The sequence below is a fragment of the Ranitomeya imitator genome, chromosome 1 (genome assembly GCF_032444005.1).
Source record: "Ranitomeya imitator isolate aRanImi1 chromosome 1, aRanImi1.pri, whole genome shotgun sequence".
NCBI classification, from domain to species: domain Eukaryota; kingdom Metazoa; phylum Chordata; class Amphibia; order Anura; family Dendrobatidae; genus Ranitomeya; species Ranitomeya imitator.
Genome location: NC_091282.1, coordinates 432,727,470 through 432,746,772, shown reverse-complemented (window position 1 = coordinate 432,746,772; position 19,303 = coordinate 432,727,470). Strand labels below are relative to the sequence as shown.

The 19,303-nt window shown below is 42.6% G+C and overlaps 1 protein-coding gene across 1 annotated transcript in view; it reads left to right on the top strand.

Annotated features, from left to right (window-relative positions):
• The window catches only part of SMC5 (structural maintenance of chromosomes 5), a 277,372-nt gene that overhangs the window by 58,096 nt on the left and 199,973 nt on the right, over positions 1–19,303 (top strand). Inside the window, exons 6-7 of the mRNA XM_069763546.1 lie at positions 9,368–9,508; positions 18,541–18,702. Coding sequence (XP_069619647.1) covers positions 9,368–9,508; positions 18,541–18,702 — 303 coding nt within the window. The remainder of the gene's footprint in view (positions 1–9,367; positions 9,509–18,540; positions 18,703–19,303) is intronic.

Genomic DNA, 19,303 nt, shown 5'->3' with positions numbered 1-19,303 from the left:
CTGTGACTATAGCCATCTACCACAAGATTTGGAAGAGATTTTGTACAGAAAGTGGCAGGTCGGTCGGGATGTCGGGAGCCTTGGATGTTCCTAGAGTTTTGAATTTTCTACAATCTGGTTTTGACATGGGGCTTAGTCCAAGTACTCTTAAGGTTCAGATTTCGGCTCTTAGTACCTTCTTGGATTATCCATTGGCCTCCCACCTGTGGATAATTAGATTTGTGAAGGCCACCCAGAGATTACGTCCCACCTTGAGACAACTAGTTCCTTCTTGGGATTTAAATTTAGTTCTCAGGGCTCCATGTAAAGATCCCTATACTCTTAGAGAAAGCATGCCTATTTCTCTACGTACCTGGAAAACGGCCTTTTTAGTAGCAATTACAACAGCTAAACGCATAGGCGAGATTCAGGCTCTTTCAGTTAAAGACCCTTACCTTCAGGTCCGAGAAGACCATATAATACTAAAATTAGATCCAACCTTTATTCCCAAGATAGCGTCTGCAAAAAATCGAGATCAGGAGATAATCTTACCCTCTTTTTGTGACAAGCCTTCCAATGAGAAAGAACAGGCGTTACACTCCCTAGATGTCAGGCAGGCGGTCTTAGACTATCTAGAAGCCACTAGTTCTTGGAGAAAGGATTCTAATCTGTTCATTTTGTTCGGGGGTAAAAATAGAGGTAAAAAAGCTTCCAAAACTTCAATAGCGAGATGGATCACGTCTATAATCTCAAAAGCCTACTTATCAGAAGGGGTAGATTGTCCAGTAGGGATTAAAGCTCATTCTACTAGAGCGGTTTCGGCTTCTTGGGCCGAACGGGCAGGGGCATCCCTAGATCAGATTTGTAAAGCAGCTACATGGGCCAGAGTAGATACTTTCTGCAGGCATTATAAATTGGATGTGTTAGCAGCCCATCAAACGTCTTTTGGGAGAAAAGTTCTCCAGGCAGTTGTCCCACCCTAGAGGAGGTTTCTTTGGTATTCTCCAGCGTGCTGTCAGGGGGACGTCCTGGAAAATGGGTATTATACCTACCGATAATTCGGTTTCCAGGAGTCCATCCTGACAGCACTGTTATTTCCCCCCCAATGGTTTCTATTTTCATATGCTGTATATGTTGGTAAATAAAATTTTTGCAAAGTATATCTATCCTTGGTGTGTTACTTGTCAAATCACTGAGGGAAAGGGGGTGGAGTGGGACCTTTTAACCTCTCGTGTTGTGTTTCCTGTCCCTGCAAGGAGGAGGAGGACGTCCTCCAGCGTGCTGTCAGGATGGACTCCTGGAAACCGAATTATCGGTAGGTATAATACCCATTATTTTTCAGATTCTTCATCCTCTTCCTCCTCCTCATCTTCCTCCTCGGGTCCTGCAGAACCTCCACGCAGACGTCCGAGGGCAGAAGATGAGGCAGCGCCCACCATTCCAGTAGATGAACCAGTGTACCCCATTACGGACCCCATATGGACCTCGCTCCCCAAAAATTACGAGCCACTGATTCCTGATTTTGTGGCAGAATCAGGAATTAAGTTTGACAACCCCGGCCTCAAAGAAATAGACTTTTTCCAAGTCTTTTTCTCTGAGGATTTTTTTAACCTCATGGTGGGCCAAGCTAATTTATATGCGCGTCAATTTTTGGCACAAAACCCCAGTTTATCATTTTCTAACTGGTCTCCTGTAGACGCAGTTGAAATGATGCAGTTTTGGGGCCTGGTCCTTCACATGGGGATCCTGAAGAAGCCAGAACTTCGGCAATATTGGAGTGTTGATATTTTATATAACACTCCAGTGTTCCGAATGGTCATGGCCCGGACGCGCTTTGAGGCCATCCACAAATTCCTGCATTATACCGATAATGCAAAATGTCCTGCACGCGATGACCCCAACTTTGACCGTCTGTTCAAAGTTCGGCCGGTCATCGAACACTTCAACAAAAAGTTTGCTGAAGTGTACGTGCCCCAAAGGGACATCTGCGTGGATGAGTCCTTAGTTCATTTTAAAGGGAACCTGTCACCCCGAAAATCGCGGGTGAGGTAAGCCCACCGGCATCAGGGGCTTATCTGCAGCATTCTGTAATGCTGTAGATAAGCCCCCGATGTTACCTGAAAAAGGAGAAAAAGACGTTATATTATACTCACCCAGGGGCGGTCCCGCTGCTTGTCAAATCGGATGGGTGTCTCTGGTCCGCTCCGGCGCCTCCCATCTTCATTACAAGACGTCCTCTTCTGATCTTCAGCCACGGCTCCGGCGCAGGCGTACTTTGCTCTGCCCTCTTGAGGGCAGAGGATAGTACTGCAGTGCGCAGGCGCTGGAAAGGTCAGAGGCCCGGCGCCTGCGCACTGCAGTACTTTGTCTGCCCTCAACAGGGCAGAGCAAAGTACGCCTGCGCCGGAGCCGCGGCTGAAGATCAGAAGAGGACGTCTTGTAATGAAGATGGGAGGCAACAATATCTGTCCATTTTTTCCTTTTAGGCTATGTGCCCACATATGTGTCCGCAGCATTTCCGCAACTCCCTGCCGCGGGTAAAACGCATGTGGAATTCGCATGTGTTTTCCCGTAAAACACAAGCGTTTTGCAAGCGTTTTTAGCTTGCAGAATGCTTGCATTTTCCAAGCGCTTTGAAGCATCACTTGGAAAAGTGACTGGTTGGTCACACTTGTCAACCATAGTGCTTGACAAGTGTGACCAACTTTTTTCTATTGATGCTGCCTAAAAGAATGTTAAAAATAATAAAAAAATATGGTTATTCTCACCTTCCGACGGCCCCCGATCTCCTCCGGCGCTCCCGGAGTGACGTTCCGTTCCAAGGGAAATATGAATTGTCAATATTTGTGGTATGTCCTGATGAAGGGGTCACCTGAACCCTGAAACGCGTAGAATAATCCACGTTGAAGCCTCTACAATTTTTGGAATTCTTCTTGCGGCAGCTCGGGGATGATCCCTTTTTCCTACCTAAGTGTATGCAGATGGTTCAAATGTGATGTCCCTAAAAAAATGGTTTTGTAAATTTTGTTGTAAAAATGAGAAATCGCTCGTCAAATTTTAACCCTTACAACTTCCTAACAAAAAGTTTTGTTTCCAAAATTGTGCTGATGTAAAGTAGACATGTGGGAAATGTTATTTATTAACTAATTTGGTGACATATTTCTCTGTTTTAGGGGCATAAAAATTCAAAGTTTGAAAATTGCAACATTTTCGCCACATTTCCGTTTTTTATACAAATAAATGCAAATAAATTTTGCCACTAACAAGAAGTACAGTATGTCACGAAAAAACTATCTCAGAATGACCAAGATCCATTGAAGCATTCGAGTTATTACCTCATAAAGGGACAGTGGTTAGAATTGTAAAAATTGGCCAGGTCATTAATGTGCAAACCACCCTCAGGGGTAAAGGGGTTAAAGGTACCGCTCAGTATATTCCAGTATTCCAGAATGCTGTAGATAAGCCCCTGATGCCGGTGGGCTTAGCTCAACTTCCATTTTGCGGGTGACAGGTTCCCTTTAAAATTAACCTACCTGACATTAACCCCTTATTACCCCATATCCCACTGCTACTCGGGAGTGGGAAGAGAGGGGCTAAGTGCCGGAATTGGAGCATCTTACAGATGTGCCATTTCTGGGGGCTGGTATTTGTAGCCGTGGGCAAATATCCATGGCCCCTCTCTAGGCTATGAACATCAGCCCGCAGCTGTCCGCGTAGCCTTTCTGGCTATAAAATATAGGGGGACCCCACATCATTTGGGGGGACCCCCCCAAAAAAAAATGACGTGGGGGCCCCCTATTTTAATAGCTAGTAAAAGCTACGCAGACAGCTGCGGCTGATATTCATAGCTTGGGAAGGGGCCATTGGTATTACCCCCTTTCCAGGATACAAATATTGGCCCCGGCTGTCGGCTTTCCCCCTCTGGCGCAGAAAATTGCACAGGAGCCAATGCCATTTTTTTTTTTTTTAATTAAACATGCTCATTAATCAACATCAGCCTTGCTATTCTATATCTATGGATAGATCTATGGATAAATCTAACTATGGCTATATCTATCTATAGATATATTTATAGATAGATAGTTATATCTGTAGATACATAGATGTATCTATCCATATATCTGTCTGGCTACTTTCACACATCAGGTTTTTGCCGTCCGGCACAATCCGGCGAGTTTTGAAAAAAAAAACGGATTCGGTTTTTTTTTCTCAGAGTTGTATGATTGCGGATTGCGCCTGATGGCCACACGTTTCATCCGTTTTTGCCAGATCCGTCAAAAAGCTGTTTCGGGTGGACGGAGAAAACGTACAGAGGAACGTTTTTCTGTCCGGCGAAAAAACGCCCAGCGACTGATTCGGCAAAAAAAATGTATGAAGTGAAATGATGAATCCAGCCTCAGAATCCGTTTTTTCCATTCAAATCATGCACATTTTTCTCTTTCTCTCTCTTTCTCTTTCTTTCTCTTTCTCTCTCTCTCTCTCTCTCTCTCTCTCTCTCTCTCTCTCTCTCTCTCTCTCTCTCTCTCATCAGTGTTTCACTATTAAACGCATACAAACGCAAAAAAACCGCATCAAACGCACCTGCTTTTTCTGCCAAGAGCTGCGGATTTAGTGCAGAAAAATCCGCAGGCAAGTCTGCAACTTGTACACATACCCTTAGTCTGTTGTCCGGACTGGATCAGATAAAGGGCCAGGTGTGGCCCACGGGCCGCACTTTGCCCACGTCTGATATAGAGCATAAAAACAGTTAAATTAACATTTTAACCCCTTAGTGACAGAGCCAATTTGGTACTTAATGACCGAGCCAATTTTTGCAATTCTGACCACTGTCACTTTGAGGTTATAACTCTGGAACGCTTCAACGGATACCGCTGATTCTGAGATTGTTTTTTCGTGACATATTGTACTTCATGTTAGTGGTAACATTTCTTCAATATTACTTGCGATTATTTATGAAAAAAACGGAAATATGGCGAAAATTTTTAAAATTTTGCAATTTTCAAACTTTGTATTTTTATGCCCTTAAATCAGAGAGATATGTCACGAAAAATAGTTAATAAATAACATTTCCCACATGTCTACTTTACATCAGCACAATTTTGGAAACATTTTTTTTTTGTTAGGGAGTTAAAAGGGTTAAAAGTTGACCAGCAATTTCTCATTTTTACAACACCATTTTTTTTTTTTAGGGACCACATCACATTTGAAGTCATTTTGAGGGGTCTATATGATAGAAAATAACCAAGTATGACACCATTCTAAAAACTGCACCCCTCAAGGTTCTCAAAACCACATTCAAGAAGTTTATTAACCCTTTACGTGCTTCACAGGAACTGAAACAATGTGGAAGGAAAAAATGAACATTTAACTTTTTTTTTTTGCAAACATTTTAATTCAGATCCATTTTTTTTTTTATTTTCACATGTGTAAAAACAGAAATGTAACCATAAATTTTGTTATGCAATTTCTCCTGAATACGCCAATACCCCTTATGTGGGGGTAAACAACTTTTTGGGCGCACCACAGAACTTGGAAGTGAAGGAGCACCGTTTGACTTTTTCAATGCAGAATTGGCTGGAATGGAGATCGGACGCCATGTCACGTTTAGAGAGCCCCTGATGTGCCTAAACAGTGGAAACTCCCCACAAGTGACACCATTTTGGAAACTAGTGACTTGTGAGCACTTTGAACCCCCATGTGCTTCACAGAAGTTTATAACGTAGAGCCGTGAAAATAAAAAATCGCATTTGTTTACACAAAAATGATCTTTTCGCCCACAAATTCTTATTTTCACAAGGGTAACAGGAGAAATTAGACCACAAAAGTTGTTGTGCGATTTCTCCTGAATACGTCGATACCCCATATGTGAGGGTAAACCACTGTTTGGGCGCACCGCAGAGCTCGGAAGGGAAGGAGCGCCGTTTTGGAATGCAGACTTAGATAGAATGGTCTGTGGGTGTTATGTTACGTTTGCAGAGCCCCTGATGTACCTAAACAGTAGTTACCCCCCACAAATGACCCCGTTTTGGAAACTAGACCCCCCAAGGAACTTATATAGATGTGTGGTGAGAACTTTGAATGCCCAAGTGCTTCACAGAAGTTTAGAATGCAGAGTCATGAAAATAAAAAATATTTTTTTTTCCACAAAAAAGATTTTGTAGCCCGCAAGTTTTTGTTTTCACAAGGGTAACAGGAGAAATTGGGCCCCAAAAGTTGTTGTCCAATTTATCCCGAGTACGCTGATGCCCCATATGTGGGGGTAACCCACTGTTTGGTCGCACGGCAGAGCTCAGAAGGGAGGGAGCACCATTTGACTTTTTGAGCGCAAAATTGGCTGTCGTGTTTGGAGACCCCCTGATGTACCTAAACAGTGAAAACACCCCAATTCTAGCTCCAACCCTAACCCCAACACACCCCTAACCCTAATCCCAACCCGATCCATAATCCTAATCACTAACCCTAACGATAATCACAACCCTTACCCCAAAACAACCCTGTCAACCCTAATCATAACCCTAATCAAAACCCTAAATCCAACACACCCCTAATCCTAATTTCAACCCTAACCTCAAACCTTACCCTAATCCCAATACACCCCTAATCACAACCCTAACCTTAACCCTAATCCCAAACCTAACCCTAATCCCAAGCGTAACCCTAATGCCAACCCTAACCCTAATACCAACCCTAATCCAAACCCTAACCCTAATCCCAACTCTAACCCTAACTTTAGCCCCAACCCTAACCCTAGCTCTAAGGCTACTTTCACACTTGCGTCGTTTGGCATCCGTCGCAATCCATTGTTTTGGACAAAAAACGGATCCTGCAAATGTGCCCGCAGGATGCGTTTTTTGCCCATAGACTTGTATTGCCGACGGATCGCGACGGATGGCCACACGTCGCGTCAGTCGTGCACTGGATCAGTTGTGTTTTGGCGGACCGTCGGCACAAAAAAAGTTCAATGTAACGTTTTTTTGTACGTCGCGTCCGCCATTTCTGACCGCTCATGCGTGGCCGTAACTCCGCCCCCTCCTCCCCAGGACATAGATTGGGCAGTGGATGCGTTGAAAAACTACATCCGCCGCCCACGTTGTGCACAATTTTCACAACGTGCGTCGGTATGTTGGGCCGACGCATTGCGACGGCCCCGTACCGATGTAAGTGTGAAAGAACCCTAACCCTAAATTTAGCCCCAACCCTAACCCTAAATTTAGCCCCAACCCTAACCCTAAATTTAGCCCCAACCCTAACCCTAATTTTAGCCCCAACTGCTCTTCTCCTGCCCGCCGGCAGATGGCGACAGATTTCTTTCCCCATGAAGACGCCGGCGGGCAGGAGAGGATGCAGGAGGACCCAGGGACACCGGTGAGTATAATAGGGTCCCCGAATCCCCCTATTTCTCTGTCCTCTGATGTGCGATCACATCAGAGGACAGAGAATTACACATTGCTTTTTTTTTTGTTTTTTTTTGCGGTCGCCGGTAAACAGTTAATTACCGGCGATCGCAAAACAGGGGTCGCTAAAACGGACCCCGATCATGTTCTTTGGGGTCTCGGCTACCCCCAGCAGCCGAGACCCCAAAGATTCTCCCGGTGCCGGCCAGCGGGCGCACTGCGCATGCCCATTTTTTTGCCGGAAAAAGATGGCGGCGCCCATCGGGAGCCACGAGGAGCACCGGGGAAAACAGGTGAGTATCGGGGGGCTATCTGGGACCCCTTTTTTCTGTCCTCTGATGTGCGATCACATCGGAGGACAGAGAAATTAAAAGGGAAATCGCGTTTTTTTTTTTTTTGCGATCGCCGGTAAACGGTTAATTACCGGCGATCGCAAAAGCGGGGTCGGTAAGAAACCCCCCGAATCATATTCTCTGGGGTTTCGGCTACCCCCGGCAGCCGAGACCCCGGAGAAAATCTGACTCTGGGGGGCGCAATTTACTTTTTCCACAGCGGGGGGCTCTGGGGGGTGCTGTGGTTTAAGTACCCTTAACTGCCGCCGTTAAAAGGCATATCAGCGATCGTTAAGGGGTTAAATCTCAAAATATCAGTATATATCCAGTGTCCCGGCAGCTCCACTGACGGCTTGTGGTCAGCAGGAGTCAATTTCCTATATTTGCTATTTATCAGTGCCATGCTTGAAGGAGGCCGGATGATTGACTCAGTTCAATATGTATGCCAACCGTCTTTCTCCCTATGCCTTGGCTGTGACCGATAAGCTTTCTGACATAGCAGTGGATAGGACTGATGAATTGCTCACACAAAAAACTATCTGCTGTATCAAGCACAATCTGATATTGAAACTAAAGGTTAACTCCATTTTCACAACAACTTTTCTGCAAAATTTACAACTGTAAAATACTTATCCACCCCGATGTCACCCAGATGAGCCCAACTGCCACTCACAAATAAGGCCTGAAGCTCTGGGTTATGGCAGAGTAGAATCCCAGACCTTTCACATCCCCCCCTTGCAGTGAAAGCACAAGAATTAGTTATTTCCACTAACCCTGTGCTGCCAGATTGTTTAATATGTGTTGACGAACTATAACATCCTTAGATAGGTTACTGTTCCATCACCACTTGCTGCAGTACTGGGTTTGTGCAAAAAGCAAGATCTCAAGCTTTCACAGCAAGAGGGGCCGTTGTATGAACCCGCTCTGCACGTTGGGATCCCACAACCCGGAATTTCAGACCCGACTTTTGCTAGAAAGTTGGGCTTCTTTTGAGGCAGTATTCTACAAACTTCTGTTAGTAACTTATATTTCGAAAACGACCCAGTCTATTGGTGCCCATTCTTGTATTAAATAAAGAGGGCAGCCCCAGTCTGGTATTAAGTCTTTTAAACAGAACTTTTCATCAAATTTTTCATATTCACCTAGACACATGATGTATTAGGGGCTGGAAAGTAGAATAAAACATTTTTGTTTTTATATGAATTTTGCATCTGCTTTGTGGTAATATTGGCAATTTAAGATATTTAGCACTTAAGTCAGCAAAAATCTGCTGACAGATTTCCTTTATCTGAGTGCAGCGTAATGTAGGCAAAGAGAAGCTGAATCTAACCATGTGTCACTTGGTCCAGCAGTTCAGACACCTTCAGCAACTAGCTAGTTACAGGAATAAGCTACTGGTGCTAAAACAATAAAACCTCTCACTGAAATCTGCGTCTCAACCCCTTCCTCCTGGCCTTACACCTGCAGTCTAGTAGAGGACAACGTTGCATTTCTTGGTGGAGCTGCTGGAGCTCCAACAATATAAAATAACTTTTTTTTCTGATATACAGTATTTTTAATTGAGGCCTAGTAACTGTATGTCACAGCCAAATCTGATATCATGGCTTGTTATGGTCCCTACTCATTACAGTAGTGCCACATTGATATGTTGTGATCTTCCAGGATTCATGTAAAACCAAAGAAGAATTTTTGGAGAAACTAAAGCAAGGAAATGAAAGATACAAGCAAGATGTAGAAAGATACTATGCGAAGAAGCGTCACCTTGATAAAATAGAGATGCTGGAAAGGAAACGCCCTTGGGTGGTAAGTTTGCTTTTTAGACACTACTCCCTTCTCATCATGTGAACACATTCGGCATAGCGCCTGACATAAACACTCTGTTTATAATGACTCTGTTTGTAATTACTATATAATGAGTTTCACTTTTTGTATTGAAGAACTGAAATAAATTAACTTTTTGATATTCTAATTTAGTGAGAAGCACTTGTATTTGATGAGCATAGATGTAAGCATCCCTTTATAGTTTTTCTTTTCTGCACCAGAAATTGCTGTTGACAGCAATCTCCCATTTTGAGTTTATTTTCACTGTTTTGGCCCCTGGTCAAACACCATATATACTCGTGTATAAGCTGACCCGAGTATAAGCTGAGGCACCTAATTTTGCCATGGGAAAACGTATTGACTCGAGTATAAACTGGATATGCATTGTGCCTTCATCCCTATTTTGGTATGCATGGTTCCTCATCCCCATCCTTGTATGCATGGCTCCTTATTCCCATCCTTGTGTGCATGGCTCCTTATTCCCATCCTTGTCTGCATGGTTCCTTATTCCCATCATTGTATGCATGGCTCCTTGTTCCCATCCTTGTCTGCATGGCTCCTTATTCCCATCCTTGTCTGCATGGCTCCTTATTCCCATCCTTGTATGCATGGTTCCTTATTCCCATCCTTGTCTGCATGGCTCCTTGTTCCCATCCTTGTCTGCATGGCTCCTTGTTCCCATCCTTGTCTGCATGGCTCCTTGTCTGCATGGCTCCTTGTTCCCATCCTTGTCTGCATGGCTCCTTGTTCCCATCCTTGTCTGCATGGCTCCTTGTTCCCATCCTTGTCCACATAGAACACATATGGGGTATCGGTGTACTCAGGAGAAATTGCATCACAAATTTTGGTGTCCATTTTCTCCTGTCACCCTCTTAATAAATTTGGGTCTAAAAAAACTTTTTATTTTTATTTTCACACTTCAATGTTATAATGTATGAAGTACCTGGGAGTTCAAGATGGTCACCGCATATCTTGACAAGTTTCCTGAGCCATCGTTTCCAAAATGGTGTCATTTGTGGGGAGTTTCCCCTTTTTAGGCACATCAGGGGCTCTCCAAATGCAACATTGCATCCTCCAAATTATAATAATAAATAATCCAGCAAATTTTACATAAATAAAATTCAAATGCCGCCCCTTTCCTTCTGAGCCAATGCAGTACACCCAAAAGGTTGTTTTCTCCCACATATGGGGTATCTATGTGCTCAAGAGAAATTGCTCAACAAATTGTATGGTTCATTTTCTCGTGTTATCTTTGTGAAAGTAAAGAAAATTGGGTCTAAAATTTTGGAGAAATAAGTTGAATGTTTATTTTTTCCTTCCGCATTCCATTAAATCAGTCATGTCACACAAAATAGTTAATAAATAACATTTCCCACGTCTACTTAACATCAGTACAATTTTTTTAAATATATTTTTTGTTAGGAAGTTAAAAAAATTTGACCAGTGATTTCTTAATTTTACAACAAAATTTACAAAACCATTTTTTAGTGACTACATCACATTTGAAGTGACTTTGATGGCTCTATATGACAGAAAATGCTCAAAAGTGACACCATTCTAAAAACTGCACCCCTCAAGGTGCTCAAAACATTGAAGAAGTTTAATTAGTTCAATTAACCCTTCAAGTACTTCACAGCAATTAATGGAATGTGGAAGGAAAAAAATTAACATTTTAACTTTTTTTTTTTTCTCAATTTTTCCTTTAGACCCATTTTTTTTTTTAACTTTCGCAAGGGTAACAGGAGAAATTGAACCATACAGTTTGTTGTGCCTTTTCTCCTGAACATAAAGATGCCCCATACGTGGGGAAAAACCACTGTTTGGGCGCACGACAGGGCTCTGAAGGGAAGGAGCACAATTTGACTTTTTGAATGTAAAATATGCTGGCATAATTAACGGACGCCATGTCGTGTTTGTAGAGCCCCTGATGTGCCTAAACAGTGGACACACCCCACAAATGACACCATTTTAGAAACTAGACCCCTCAAGGAACTTATCTAGGTGTGTGGTGAGCACCATGAAACCCAAGGTGCTTCACAGAAGTATATAACTTTAAAATGTGAAAACAAAAAAAAATTCAAATTTTTCCCACAAAAATATTTTTTTATCCCTAAATTTTATATTTTCAGAAGGGTAACAGGAGAAAATAGACTCCAAAATTTGTTGTGCAATTTCTCCTGAGTTCACCGATACCCCATACAGTGGGGAAAATAATAATTTGATCCCTTGCTGATTTTGTAAGTTTTGCAAGTCTCTGACAAAGACATGGACAGTCTATAATTTTAAGGGTAGGTTAATTTTAACATTGAGAGCTAGAATATCAAAAATAAAATCCAGAAAATCACATTCTGTAAATTATATAAATTTATTTGCATTTTGCAGTAAGAAATAAGTATTTGATCCCCCTACCAACCATTAAGAGTTCTGGCTCCTACAGACCAGTTAGACGCTCCTAATCAACTCGTTACCTGCATTAAAGACGGCTGTCTTGCATAGTCATCTTTATAAAAGACTCCTGTCCTCAGACTCAATTAATTAGTCAGACTCTAACCTCTACAACATGGGCAAGACCAAATAGCTTTCTAAGGATATCAGGGACAAGTGTTATGACCTGGTGGTCAGGACAATAATGGACCTGGTGGTTAAGAGCACACGGAATGACCTGATAGTTACTGATAATTAAGGACGAGCTCTGGGACGTGGGAACTCTGCTGACCGCAATCCCTAATCCTATCAAACACACTAGAAATAGCCGTGGATTGCGCCTAACGCTCCCTATGCAACTCGGCACAGCCTAAGAAACTAGCTAGCCCTGAAGATAGAAAAATAAAGCCTACCTTGCCTCAGAGAAATTCCCCAAAGGAAAAGGCAGCTCCCCATATATAATGACTGTGAGTAAAGATGAAAATACAAACACAGAGATGAAATAGATTTAGCAAAGTGAGGCCCGACTTACTGAACAGACCGAGGATAGGAAAGGTTACTTTGCGGTCAGCACAAAAACCTACAAAAAGACCACGCAGAGGGCGCAAAAAGACCCTCCGCACCGACTCACGGTGCGGAGGCGCTCCCTCTGCGTCCCAGAGCTTCCAGCAAGCAAGAGAACAATAAAAATAGCAAGCTGGACAGAAAAATAGCAAACAAAAGAAATACAAGCTGGAACTTAGCTTTTGCTGGGAAGACAGGTCACAAGAACGATCCAGGAGTGAACAAGACCAATACTGGAACATTGACAGGTGGCATGGAGCAAAGATCTAAGTGGAGTTAAATAGAGCAGCCAGCTAACGAATTAACCTCGTCACCTGTGAAAGGAGACTCAGAAACACCCACCAGAGGAAGTCCATGGACAGAACCAGCCGAAGTACCATTCATGACCACAGGAGGGAGCCCGACAACAGAATTCACAACAGACAAGATCATAGACCTACACCAAGCTGGAATAGGCTACAAAACCATAAGTAACATGCTGGGTGAGAAGGAGACAGCTGTTGGTGCATTAGTAAGAAAATGGAAGAAATATACATCGATCTGGGGCACCATGCAAAATCTCACCTAGTAGTCTATCCTTGATCATGAGGAAGGTGAGAGATCACCCTAAAACATGGGGGCAACTTGTTAATGATTTCAAGGCAGCTGGGACCACGGTCACCAAGAAAACCATTGGTAACACATTACGCCGTAAAGGTTTTAAATCCTACAGTGCTCGCAAGGTCCCCCTGATCAAGAAGGTACATGTGAAGGCCCATCGTGAGTTTGCCAATGAACATCTGGATGATTCTGTGAATGATTGGGAGAAGGTGCTGTGGTCAGATGGGACAAAAATGTATCTCTTTGGCATTAACTCAGCTCGACGTGTTTGGAGGAAGAGAGATGCTGCCTATGGCCCAAAGAACACCATCCCCACGGTCAAGCATGGAGGAGGAAACATTGTTTTGGGTTTTTTTCTATGCTAAGGGCACAGGACTACTTCACTGCATCAATGGGAGAATGGATGGAGCCATGTACCGTAAAATCCTGATGCTCAGGACACAGGACTAGTTCTCCGCATCAGTAGGAGAATGGATGGAGCCATGTACCGTAAAATCCTGAGTGACAACCACCTTCCCTCAGCCAGGACATTAAAAATGGTTCGTGGCTGGGTCTTCCAGCAGGACAATGACCCAAAACATACAGCCAAGGCAACAAAGATGTGGCTCAAAAAGAAGCACATTAAGGTCATGGAGTGACCTAGCCCGTCTCCAGACCTGAATCCCATAGAAAACTTATGGAGGGAGTTGAAGCTCCAAGTTGCCGGGTGACAGCCTCAAAATCTTAATAATTTAGAGATGATCTGCAAAAAGTATGCCAAAATTCCTCCTGACATGTGCACAGACCTCTTGTTTGCCGGAGGGATCAAATACAATGCTGTGCAAATTAATTGGGGCAAGGCATTTTTTTTAAAGTAAAATCGTAAGTTAGTTTCCAGTCAGTGATTCAAACCAGTTTTAATATAGAAATTATCTTGGTCAACTAGCCAGTGGAAAAAGGTAATTTTCAGAATTAGTATGTAACAGTGCATTATAACATTTTATTTTTTTGCTTTGTCCCAATTAATTTGCGCAGCACTGTACTTGTTAGGTTGAACAATAAGAAATGTTCACTCTAGTTGCCTACTCCTGGCCTAATGGATATTGATCAGGTGCGCACTAAAGAAATACACCAGACACACACAGTCGGATGTAAACTCTCCTTGATTAATCTGTGGCTCAGCTCCAAGAACCTTTATTTAATCAGAACACAGGTTTATATAACCCCTGTAAGGGGGCTCGGTTAGCTCTGAGATGGGAATGATCGTATGTATTCCATTGGTTAGTGGATTGGGCAATGAGCAAGTCTGTGGGCGGATCCATGAGGTCATCAGGGTGGGCGTCATCTTGGATACCAGCACATGGTGTGCTGAAACAGGAAATGGCAGCCATCTTTAGTGTCCCACTGGTCATCTTGGATATCAGCACATGGTGTGGTGAAAAAGGAAATGGCAGCCATCTTTAGTGTCTCACTTTGATCTGAGAAAGCTTATGTAAGGTTAAACAATACATGTTATGGTTCGCTTCTCTCAATCTCTTATGTCTTGAGGTTAATTAAGTATTTTACCTTATGGTTCTCCTCAACATACGGTATTTGTCACTGCAAAATGCAAATACATTTATATAATTTATAGAATGTGATTTTCTGGATTTTATTTTTGAAATTCTATCACTCTGTTAAAATTTAATCTACCCTTAAAACTATCAACTGTTTATGTCTTTGTCAGTGGGCAAACTTACTAAATCAGCAAGGGATCAAATACTTATTTCCCTCACTGTATGTGGTTGAAAGCTAGTTTTGAGGCAAAGCTCAGAAGGGATCGAGCACCACATTTTGCTGCACTGGTTTGAGGGTGCATTGTCACATTGGCAGTGCCCCTGCGGTGCCACAACAGCAGAACCCCCCCATATGTGACCTCATTTTACAAACTACACCTCAATGAATTCATCTAGGGGTGCAGAGATCATATTGACAACACAGGTGTTTCACAGAATTTTATGCCATTGGGCAGTGAAGAAAAAATAATTACATTTTTACCATCAAGATTGTGTGTTAGCCCAAAATTTTTCTTTTTCATACTGGGAAATGGGTAAAAATGGCACCAAAATGTGTCCCACAATTTCTGCTGAATGTTGAAATACCCTATATTTGACTGTACAGTACAGCTTAGCCTCACGGAGACACTCTGGAGACGGAGAGACTCTGGAGCAATGGAGTGCTATTTGTCTCCTGGATCGCAGATTTTCCTAGAATAGTTTGCAGACTCCACATACAGAGCCTCTAAGTCCTAGAAAAGCAGAACCAAACCTCAGTTGAGCTCATTATTGAAATTATACCCCTTTGGGAATGTATTTACAGGTGTAATGACCGTTTTGACTCCATGGGTGTTTTCCAGAAACAAGCAGTAGTGGATGTTGCTGAGTGAAAATTGTAAACTGCCATTGTGGTGACCAGTTTTTTGAAGTGACCAATACGTTGTAGTGATCAGTACATTATGTCCAGCTCATGCTTCTGGAGACACACCTGTAAATTAGGCGGGCTATCATCACTACAGAAATGCCAAACATGTGGGTGCTAAATGTGGATTAGACACACTGGGGCTCAGAAGGGAAGGGTGGCATTTGAATTTGGGAAACAGAATTTGCTGAATTTCTTTTGAGGTGCGAGGAGCCATTTTGCTTTTTCGGAGTGTTTGTGCTACTAGTAATGGTAATTATATTTCCATTGACAGATGACGGACCTGCGTGGGAACTTGACTTTTTTTATGGATTGTGTTGACTCTCTTATTGGGAACATTTTAGATAACATTTAGGATCACATTTATCCTGCGCTCTTCGCTGATCACTTTGGAGGTTTCCATCTAAATCTCCGGGTAACGTGGCAAATGAAACCCTCAAGGGGGTCCTTTTTACTATAATTAGTCAGCAGAATGACTCTAACCTCTGTTCAATGTTATTCTTCTTTTCAGGAGTGCACAAAACTGTGGTCCACCACGCTTTTATGCTCATCTGAAAAGCCTGACATCCCAGAATCACATATTCTATGGCGTCCACAGTGCCTCCATCTGCCTCATTATAGGGAATCTTCCTCTATGACTTCTGTCTGAATCACGTATTTCAGAGATTTACATGGAAGCCCAGGTGTAAGTGCTCAGTGCAGAGTGCAGGATAAAGGTGAGCAAAGCCTTACTGCGATCTTTGGGAGGCAGAATGAACAATCAACAGGTGAAGAATTGGTTTTATTTTTTTTTTTTACGTAGTTCCTTGTGCGGTATAAATGATTAGACAACGTTATTCTTTGGGTTGGTGCGATTACATCGATACCAGATTTATATCGAGTTTTTGTTTGGCTACTGTCACACACTAAAAGACGCTTTTTATTGGAAAAAAAGTTTGTTTTTTTTAAATACCGTTTATTTGTGGATTTTTAAAAATATTTTTACGCTTTTGAATAACTTTTTTTTTTTTTACTTTTTTGCATTGTCGCAGGATGTGATATCACTGTATAGTGACAATTCTCTGATCCGATACTCTGCAAGGTTTCTGCACTGCAGGGCATCAGAGCAGTGGCTGACAGCCTGGGGAGGAGACATGTCAGCTCCTCTTAGCAGATGCTCACAAGCCACCTTCCCTGCAGGACCCCACAGCCATCGCATTGTGTTGATGGAAGCAGACAGAGAGCTTACTAACTGTGCAATGCTCCTTGACATTGCTGTCCATATTGACAGCGGCATCAGAGGGGTTAAATGTCCGCGATCGGTGCTAGCGTTGCTGCAGGGTGTCAGCTCTCACATACAGCTAACAACTGCACCAGATCGCGTGATCACGGCGCCTTGCATATACTGTGGTTTGTGGGAATGCTGCTCCCGCGGCACCATGTACGAGGGGCGATCCAAACGTAATGATAATCAATACTAAACACAATGAATATAGTAAAAAAAAAAATTTTTCTACAGTGTCTCCTAACAAGCCTATACATTTAGTCCATCTCTTTTCTAAACTTAGCATTCCTTTCGGAAAAAATTCTTGATCTTGGCCCTCAAAAAAATCCCCAACAGCGGTTATTACGTCGCTATTGTCGTCAGATTTCTTGCCCCGGAGGTGTTCCTTGAGCCGAGGAAAGAGAAAGAAGTCTCTGGGGGCTAGATCTGGCGAATAGGGGGGGGTGTTCCACCAGTTCAAAGCCCGTTTCTTGAATGGTAGCCATGGCAACTGCAGCTTTGTGAGCTGGTGCATTATCTTGGTGAAACCGCACTCCAGCCTGCAGTTTGCCGTGCCTTTTCTCCTTGATAGCCTCCCACAATCTTCTTATTTGTTCTGCGTAGTAGGAGCCCGTAATAGTGGCTCCCTTCTCCAAATAGTCCACCATAATAATTCCTTCAGCGTCCCAAAAAACGGACGCCATAACCTCTCCTGCTGAGCTTGACACTTTGAATTTCTTCGGCGTTGGTTCGTCGGCTCGTTTCCATGTCATCGATTGTTGTTTAGTTTCGGGATCAAAGTGGTGGATCCAGGATTCGTCCATGGTCAAAAAACGTGACAAAAAATTTTCCTTGTCTGCTTGGAACTTTTCGAGATTTGCTATTGAAATGTCAACTCGTTTCTTCTTTTGCTCGTCGGTTAACATTTTTTGGCACCCAACGCATGGAGACCTTTCTCATATGCAATTCTTTTGTAAGGATTCTTTGAATACTGCCATATGAGATCCCTGTGACCTTAGCTACATGCCTGATAGTCACTCTTCGATCTCCCAATACAACTTCTTCAACTTTTTTCACGTTTTCTTCATTGAGGGACGTGGATGGGCGTCCTTCACTATGTTCGTCTTCCGTCGATGTTCTTCCCAGCTTAAATTCCTTGGCCCAGCGTGCAACTGTGGAATATGGAGGAGAAGAGTCCCCCAATGTTTCCACCAAGTCGCTGTGTATGTCTTTGGTAGTCATTTTTTTCAAGCAGAGGTATTTGATGACAGCTTTGAGCTCGTTTTTTTTCTATTTTGATGTTCACTCCTCGGCAGTTCATATTCAAATGAATGTAGCTCCTGAGAATCGTGGTCTATTTAAGTGATTTTTTTTTTTCCTGGACTAGTGGGTACCTAAGAGAGAAGAAAACATTTTATTTTAATTTCTGTGTGCAATAGAAATAACCAATCATCATTACTTTTGGATCGCCCCTCGTATGTACAGCGCATGTCGAGAAGAGGTTAAAAATAAAGAAATAAACCTCTGGTATTGCCACATCCATATAAATTGGATCTATCAATAGGTTAAATTAATTTATCTGTATGTTTTAAGAGAAGAAGAAAAAAAACTGTAGAGTTGCGTTTTTTCCAGTCAACACAACTTCACCCCGCCCCCCACCGCAAAAAAATAAATCCCTATTTTGATTTTTGATAGAAGTAATACAAAACACGTTTGTTTATCCTTTTTTGTTTTTCTTCTTTGCCAGGAGTATGAACATGTGCGACAGGAATATGAGAAAGTGAAGGAAATACGTGACCAAGTGAAAGAAGAACTAAAGCAGAAACAAGAATCACAAGCCCCACTTAATCAAAAACTTCAAAAGTATGACAAGCAGCATAAGCAAATTGATGGCAGAATGAAAGAGAAGGTGAGAATTTTTAAGAAAGCAATATATAAATATGAAAAAAAGGTTTTTACTTTGGATGTAGACCACTAAAACTTTTTTGAATGTTGAATTAATCCCTTTTCCCTGGGCTTAATAGTTCAGTGTTAAGAGGGGGTAGTTTACTGGTATTGTGATGGTATGGGCCTTGTAGGTATGCCAGTAACATCAGTAACATCAGCAGCCTCTATCAGACACACTTCTGCAGCGGTTGACAACTTCAACCTTGTCAGAATAAGGGTACGTGCACCCGACATGAGTATGTGCTAATTAAACGTTCAAATGAGCGACCATATGTATTTCTATGTAGGAGCGAATTGCCGTTCAGTATTTGAGCGACTTTTAACTGCTTCCGGTTTCCCAGCGCACACCGTGGTTAAATGAATGTTCTTCAGGAGTTCTGTGCCTTTTACAATACAAGTCAATTGGAAGGCTATAAAGACGTCGGGTGTTTTTTTTCCTCCTTTGTTATAACGTTTTGCCAACGTTTTTGTATTAGAAACCGCTAGCGGTTTGTTTATTGGGAAACCAGTAAAATAGATGCCTCAAGCACAATGGGAAAACTCTGAAAAAACAAACAAAAAAA